The sequence below is a fragment of the Sprattus sprattus genome (assembly GCF_963457725.1).
Source record: "Sprattus sprattus genome assembly, chromosome: 15".
Lineage (NCBI taxonomy): Eukaryota > Metazoa > Chordata > Actinopteri > Clupeiformes > Clupeidae > Sprattus > Sprattus sprattus.
The window spans coordinates 19,420,845-19,428,645 of record NC_137913.1 but is presented as its reverse complement, the minus strand read 5'-3'; the positions used below and the strand labels follow the sequence as shown (position 1 = coordinate 19,428,645).

The following is a 7,801-nucleotide window of genomic DNA, read 5'->3' as shown; positions in this document are numbered from 1 at the left end:
ACACCTTGTGAATTATTAGTTATGTGATGATCGTGATAATCGAAAACAAAATCTCCTACAGGGGGATTTCCCCGTATCCGGTAGCCTACTGAAATATGATAACATAACCGAAGGATATTTAAAAACGCCGTGTCATCTCCGTCTGCCCACTGCTATTCCGGGATAAGGGGGCTAGTGTGTCCAACCAGAGGGGTGTTCCAAGTTCAGAGAGGGTGGCCACAGTCATAGCTTACAGTGAACATCGTGAAACGAAAGCCCGCTTTTACTTATTAACTTGAATCTACAACATCCGTGTAGTTATATTCTACGAAACAGAAGCTGAAGCAGCATCGAAGAACAAGAACGACCACGACACAACGCTTTGGAGTTGATCTTTCAGATGCAGTGGTTTTGGATATAGTTCATAAAATAACGGACACTGGGACGTCAGAAAGACATGGTGAGTTCTGACACAAATTCACGTTGATTAAAGTATACCTTGAAATGCTTCCCTCTACGCTCGTACTGTCAAGCGACCGCACCCCGGACAGAATATTAGCAATTGTTGAATTGTAGATTGCGCAAAAGATCTTATTCTACATATTAGACTTGCTAAATTTACAATGCTATCCATGTCTCTGGTTAAGTGACAGGGACGCTCATCCCTGAATCTAGTTTCATTAACTTTTATTAATACCACTCTAGTTTAAGATATACGCCTATTACTCCTTTACGAATGTAGACAAAAGACTGTGACAACTGTCACAATAGTCCCACGGAGATAAACTATTTTTTTCAGCGTGCCTCTCTTTAAACTATAATGGGAATATGAACGATTCCAAACATCCATCTCTCTTGAGCACTGAGAACTGTTAATGATGAAACTAATCACTGATGGAAAGTTTAAACAGATCTCAAGGAAATGCCAGGTATGCTTCCCTTTTAAAGAGGAGAGGGGGAAGGAAGGAAGTTTGAACGAAAAGCAGAACTTTTCCTGACTGGTTTTTAAATAATAATTAAAAAAAAAGATGTATGAATTAAAGATGATAAGCAAATAGACACACTGTTTAGTTCTGTCTTCTTCAGATGGAGATATGTTCTGCTATGTATATCAGTGATGGGACATGAAACTTTTTTCAAAGATGAAGTGTTCAGTGTAATTGTGGATTCATGTTAATCTTGTGTGAGGGCCATGTGCAATGATTACTGAAGTTGACTTGCAACAGCAGAATATCAGCATGTTCCCATAGTGGATGTTAATATACAGTGTATTAGTATACAGTGTATTAACATGCAAACATATCTAAAAGAACATTTAGCTACATTTCGACCTGGAGTTATTTGTTATCAGTGTTATCACGGTGGTACTTCCGCATATTGTGCTCAGGGGTCTGTTGTATGCTCGCCGCAAATTTAATGGATGTACAAAACAAGATATGGTGATTTAGTTATTTCCTTGGCCAGGCCTCTGGTCTTCCCGTTATTGACTAATCCCTCATCCCCATATCCTTGACTCATGAAGGCCCACTTCCCATCCTTGAACTGAAAGGTGAAAGCTTGCGGAGAGTCCAGATAGGGATAGATTTGTCCTCTGCTTTGACTAGACGGGGTATGCTTTATGCAGTGTTTTGTTCTGTACACTGTCAGAGGGTAGTCACCCAGCTTCTGGGCACTCACCCATGGGTCACACAAAGGACTCTTTGTTTTTCTTTGTTTTTTGTTGGTGGGCTCTTGTGTTGTGTCTTTCGTTGTTCATTTCCTGCCCGAGGAGCATGGCGGCAGAGTTCCAGATGAAGGTGGTCCAAAGTGACATTGAATACTCATGGTTCACCTTTACCCCTATTCCGTTTGTTTGAGCACAAATATGTTTTGTTGCCTGTGATGCCATGGCATTAGGTAACTACACAGCAGTGTTGTTTGAAGGACACCTTCACAAAGGAATAGCTCCACTGTGTTTAACTAAGGTGTAGTTCATATTACACTTTACAGATGCATCTATACTATATGAACTTATCAGACAAATTACATTGTGTAATTGCACAAGTCATCACAGATGAATCAAGCTAAGACAATGCACAGTTTTACAGCTGACGGTGGGACCGCATCGCGTGTTAGTTCATTTGTGACGGGGTCAGTTCCTCAGTGTCATCCAGGCTTGAAAAAGTGACCGCTGGAGTGGAATGTGTTTCCTGAGGCTCAGCCCAAAATGACTGAAACAGGGGGTGAGTGTGCCCTGCGCTTCCTTATGTCTCAGCCTTCCTCATGTGCGTGTGTCCCCCCCCCCCCCCCCCCAGGAGAATGGGAAGAACCGCCTGCAGCAGGCCCAGGATGATGTGGATGAGGTGAAGGTCATCATGCTGGATAACCTCAACAAGGCCGAGGAACGCTCAGGCAAGCTGGGGGAGCTGGAGAACAGAGCAGACCAACTGCTCCAGCAGGTGAGCATGTTTCAGTGCATGCCTGTTTCAGCTCTATATATCAATCAATCAATCAATGAAACTTTATTTGTACAGCGTATTTCATAGGAGGTAACACAATGCACCTCACGGAAGGAGAAATGGGTTAACATTAAAAAATATATAGGGTTAACATGTCACTGAAACATATACAAGGTCTACTTTTTTGTAATGTTTAATTGTGATGGTTATGCTGTATTTAATACAAAGTCTCAGTAAGTATTAAGTATTAGTATTAAGTACTGACACACCTTTTTTTTTCTACCTTTCCAGTGTAACACTATACAAAAATCAAAAACAATAGCATATTGAGGTTTGATATGTTTTTTTGTTTTTTTTGTTATTCTAATGTGTATACTTCCTGGAATGCTCAACTGTTTTGTCAGTCAATTGTATTTCACTTCTAGGCCTACTCAAATGTTCCATGGTCCAAAACATCTTACGAACCAGCCAGGAAATGTCATATTGGAGTGTATAAATACACCCTAGGTGTGGCTAGGGGGAAAAAGAATGTACAATTTACATCCTGATTGTAGTTTACGGGGATATTTTTGGAAAGCTATTTCCTTTTGTTAGGAGATGAATGAAGCAAACCTCACTCTGCCTGTGTCCGAGTTTATGCACAGGACATGCCACATGGCACATGTCCACCCCAGGGTCAGGCGGCGAGGTCGACTTGTTCCCACATCACTGTGTTGTTACATCACACTGATCCATAAGTCCCACAGGACTTGTTGTCTGAGTGGGTCACTGGGATAAACACAATCAAAGGTGCAGTAACATCAAAACAAGGAAACCCCCTATGGGTCTGCACCTAAACGGCAAATGGAAACTCTGCAGCAGTTATTTATCTGAACTGAAATACTTGCTCCTACAGCTCAGGTTGGAGAACATGGTGTAAGCGATGCCAAATATATGTATCTTGTTCGGATCTGTGGAGATTTTGTCTAAACTTAGCAAGCCAACAGCCAACAGACTCACCTTGCAACCATCAACGACAGCACACTTAGCAACAATAAAAGCAATCTAGCTTGTGAGCTGATGTATTTGGTGATTTATTTGGTGCATAACTACATAGTGAATAGTCAGGGAAGCAAGTAGAAATGACCCATGTCTACTTCAGAATATATCAACAAAATTATTTGGAGGGTGTAAAAGCAATGTAATGTTGAATGAATACATGTACGAGAGTTGCTCACTGGACTGCATATGTTTTGTTCACAGAGCAAGGGTTTTGCCAAGACTGCAGTGAAGGTGAAGAGGAAGAAGCAGTGGGAAAACAACAAAATGAAAATCTTGATAGCTGGCATTCTATCCGGTGTCATTGTGGTCATTATTCTGGTGGCAGTTCTGACCAATATTGACTTCAGCTCGTCAGGAAGTAATGGACCTGAAGAAACCTCCACTGCACAGCCCTGACAAGGATGCAAGACGGGCAGGGAAATTAGAAGACAATGGGGATGTGAAGGAAGACCGGAAGATGTATCAGGGATTCTCTCCAAAGGAAAAGGGATTGATTAGGGGGATACAGTCAAGCCTGTAGTCATCAAGAGTTGAAGGCGAATACAAAGGTTGCTTTTATAAGAATGGAGCAGAAATAGTGCAAACTTCATATGCTTTTTAAGCAGTGTTATTTTTCAGAGAAATATCAGGTTGTCACACTGAGGTCTGCCTAATGGACAAATATATGTTTAAAGGTACCTGGATCTGCTGCTTTTCAAGCCATTCTTCAGAGGTAACGTCGGATGCAGTGTGCAGGCTTTTGTATGAGGTTTACATGTGTGGTCTGATGCAGTTCATCTTGCAAACATTTACTCTCAAGTGAGTTTACAATTCTTCATGCTACATATTATCAGTTGTAATCACCATCAGTCCGAAATTTTTAATATTATTGTATTACAATTTTCCATAGCAGGACATTTTCAGTTTAATTTATACCTATGTAAAAAGAAAGTATTAAGAAAGATACTGAAAAATGTATATATTTTTGTGATGAAGAGCATGCTTTTGTGTCATGTTGAATATGTTTGCTCAGTCCATGGGCTTGTATAGTTATTCAACAGTATTAAAGAAGTGCCTTTCATCTGGAGGAAGAAATTAGATTTGGTTAAGTGAGTATGATTGTAGTAGACTACTTTTATAACCTGGGGAAAGTAGACACCCTTGCTGCTGTCAAGATATTTCAGCTGTTTTAATCTTTGTATGTTTGTCATTTATTTTGACTGTTAAATAATGTAATTTTTATTGTGCTTTCAACATAAATGTTAGACTTCAATTTTCATGTTGTGAGTTTCTGCCTCATACGTTCTACAAAATGGTCGGAAACATTTTCGTATTTAGTTATGGCATTCAACAGGTGGCTTCCTTTGATATTGCTACAAACAGTTACAGGATACTTTGTCATGGAAACATTTTTGGGTGTTTCAAATTTGGTTTAATCTCAAACTCAATCTGCGACGGAGTCCGTGTTGGGTGGGTTGTCTATGAAAGGGGCGCCATCTGGTGGTATGCAAATGAAGCACAGGCTTGTTCACTCTCATACTAACTATGTACACGGTTTGTATGTCGTCTTGTGAATGATTGGTTCATCTTATTCTGACGTAGGGCAGTGTTGATAGTCCCTAAGTTTTGATTCTGTTATGATGATGACAGTGCAATGATAGCGCTCAAAGCTTCTGATACAATTTAACATTGGAACGCCAGACGGCAAGAGTTCATCCCAGGTAATTTTTTGACAAATATGAATTGAAACATTTTGTAGCTGTGATGTCACAAGTTTGGAAACATCAGATAATAGATGTCAAACTTTCAACTGTTTCCCAACAGACTGGCGTTTGCCAGCTAGCTGATCTAGCTATAGTTAGCTTACTAGCTAGACATCGAAGACTTGGCTACACTCTTTCTGACGTTACATAGTTAGCTAGATCTCCAATTTGCCACAATTTTTGTCTCAGCAGAGGAAAGCGTTTCAGAAGAAGTTCGGCTTATATTAGCAAGCTAAAGTTACATGGAGAATTTTAGGATACATGCATCAGATCTAAATAACTTGACACCTACCATCATCATTAGCTTAGCGAGCTAAATGCTGCCGGGTGCCGGGTGTTTCATCGGCAGCTGAGATCACGGATATCTAACAATATCCTTGTAACTACGTTAAGTTAGTGCCTTAGTGGTATCTGGGGCTGTGGTGTGTAACTTACTCCATTTTTTGTCAAGGAGGGCAGGTGACACGCTCATGTGTTGGGTCAAGCTGATGTACCGAAAATGACTTCCTATTTCGACGAACATGACTGTGAGCCGACCATTCCCGAGGAGCAGTACCGTCAGAATGCCCTACTTGAATTAGCCAGGTAAGAGTTACTGGTTGCCTGTTTAACTACTGCGGCAGTTTATTTTAACGGATAATGTAAGAACTATGGTTAGTAATTTCTATTATTTTCTGGTATGTTATGAGCAGATCCCTGATGCAGGGTCTGGATATTGACTCAGGGACCTTTGACATTGACTCATCTGACTGGGATCAGCGTCTCCCTCCCGCTGCCTCCAAAACAGTTGTGCAGAGTCTGCCCGTCGTGATCATCAGCCCCGAGCAAGCAGGTGTGTTGCACTGTCTCCCATTCACCATGTGTAACACGGATGTCGTCAGATCATATTTCCCACATTCTCTGCTTGTGTTAACCAGCTCTCTGTCTGGTGGTTTCTTTTGTTTTTCCTAGACAAAGGGCTTAAGTGTCCCGTGTGCTTATTGGAGTTCGAAGAGCTTGAGTCGGCGCGAGAAATGCCATGTAAACATCTATTCCATTCGGGGTGTATCCTGCCTTGGCTTGGCAAGGTGAACAGGATACTTTTGTTTTACATAACAATTATGGGCTAAAAACATTGATCTTGAAATGTCTGCCCATATCTTTGTTCTTCACTTGTATTCTGTAGAAGTTTATATAGATGATTGTTTCCCTTTTTCCTAGATATTGGTCTAGATATTGTTATTAGACATAATCACCATTTGTACTATTTGATATTCTCGTGTTTGTAGATATTTTAAGTCTTCTGTAATTGTGAACCATTCTTTCCTCTCTTCACCACGTGATGTTTATACATCTACAGACAAACTCATGCCCCCTGTGTCGTTTTGAGTTGCCTACTGACAATCCAGACTATGAGGAGTTCAAGAAAGACAAGGTGAGCTCCCTATCAAGAGAAGTTGTGTGTGCAGCGTTCATACAGTGACATTTCTTCGCTGAAACACCTTTCACTTGGAGCATTTTCTGACATTGTTTGTTTTTTCATCTCATTTTTTGCAGGAGAGGAGAAAACAGCGGGAACATAGATTAGAAGATTTACATGGGGCTATGTACACATAGCTTCAGCCAACAAGAAAGACTCTTTTGCACACTCATTGCAGCTTTCACCTAAGACAGTCAACATTTCACTATAACAATCAGGACAAGAAAAACCCGGGAACATTCTTTTTTAATTTGCTGTATGTAAATATAAATGATCATTAATGTTTTTATGCAGATGAGTGACAGGTTTAACATGTGGTGCTGATTTGATGTCCATATAATAATTAAAAGAACGAATGGCTGCTGACCCAAATGTGGTTTTGGTATCATTAGATGAATTTTCAGCCAATTAATGTACAACATAAAGTGGTTCAGAGGGGATTACCTGTAATATAGACATGATATATATGCGATATAGTAGACATCAGTCAGAAATGTATCTTGTCAATAAATACTGTCAGTTTTCTGATTTTTTACATGTTTAGAATTATTGGACTCAGTAAGGTCTTTAACACTCATAGGGCAAAAGTTGTGGGGTTTTAATTTAAAACAGGGATGTTTTTGTAAGTGACTATAACATGTAGGTGATTTATAACATCCTAAACCCGCTTTTTCAATTGCAAGTGGCAGCCCAGGCTTTTCACTGTGTAATTCTGCGATCCGGGGACTGATGCCGACTACATTGTCGTTGGTGTTTGCAAGTAAAGGTCTGCAGATTTTCAGATAGTTAGATTTCTAGTGAAAATACCTTACTGCTGTTTTAATTGTCTAGATAAAACAGGTTTTGGGCTCATGTTATCATGAAATAGCTTCTCTCAGGTCTCAGTGCCTAGCATTCTACTGTCTTGCACAAAATAATATACATTTGGACGGTGGTATATGTTTTTCCGTGAGGGAAACAATGTTGAAATAATGGCGCCTTTCTAAAGCCGTATGAGTTCTACTTTTATGATTCAACACACCATTCTCAACATAGAAAGTTTCCAAATTTAAACAGTACAAAGAATTGTGTCAGATGTATTGTATCAATTGTGTCCAGGTTGATACTGAAAGCACAACTCTATTAAAAACTTTCCAGATTCA

The 7,801-nt window shown here is 40.0% G+C and overlaps 2 protein-coding genes across 2 annotated transcripts; both read left to right on the top strand.

Moving 5' to 3' along the window:
• Positions 1–202: 202 nt before the first annotated feature.
• vamp5 (vesicle-associated membrane protein 5) lies at positions 203–4,716 on the top strand. The gene is made up of 3 exons (XM_080853008.1): positions 203–439; positions 2,274–2,417; positions 3,660–4,716. Exons 1-3 carry the CDS (start codon positions 437–439, stop codon positions 3,852–3,854), a joined length of 342 nt encoding a protein of 113 aa, XP_080709134.1. The 5' UTR covers positions 203–436; the 3' UTR covers positions 3,855–4,716.
• A 357-nt stretch (positions 4,717–5,073) lies between these two features.
• On the top strand, positions 5,074–7,571 carry rnf181 (ring finger protein 181). Its single transcript, XM_080852924.1, has 6 exons — positions 5,074–5,158; positions 5,652–5,785; positions 5,893–6,032; positions 6,152–6,267; positions 6,540–6,614; positions 6,737–7,571. The coding sequence occupies exons 2-6, from the start codon at positions 5,700–5,702 to the stop codon at positions 6,794–6,796; spliced, it is 477 nt and encodes a 158-aa protein (XP_080709050.1). The 5' UTR covers positions 5,074–5,158; positions 5,652–5,699; the 3' UTR covers positions 6,797–7,571.
• The last annotated feature ends 230 nt before the right edge of the window (positions 7,572–7,801 follow it).

What these genes read in the sequence shown, in the direction of transcription:
- vamp5 (XM_080853008.1), top strand. An exon ending in CAGACCAACTGCTCCAGCAG is followed by an intron (nt 2,418 to 3,659) that starts GTGAGCATGTTT and finishes TTTTGTTCACAG; the next exon opens with AGCAAGGGTTTTGCCAAGAC.
- rnf181 (XM_080852924.1), top strand. Translation starts at nt 5,700, where the DNA reads ATGACTTCCTATTTCGACGAACATGACTGTGAGCCGACCATTCCCGAG. An exon ending in TCCTGCCTTGGCTTGGCAAG is followed by an intron (nt 6,268 to 6,539) that starts GTGAACAGGATA and finishes ATACATCTACAG; the next exon opens with ACAAACTCATGCCCCCTGTG. An exon ending in AGGAGTTCAAGAAAGACAAG is followed by an intron (nt 6,615 to 6,736) that starts GTGAGCTCCCTA and finishes CATTTTTTGCAG; the next exon opens with GAGAGGAGAAAACAGCGGGA.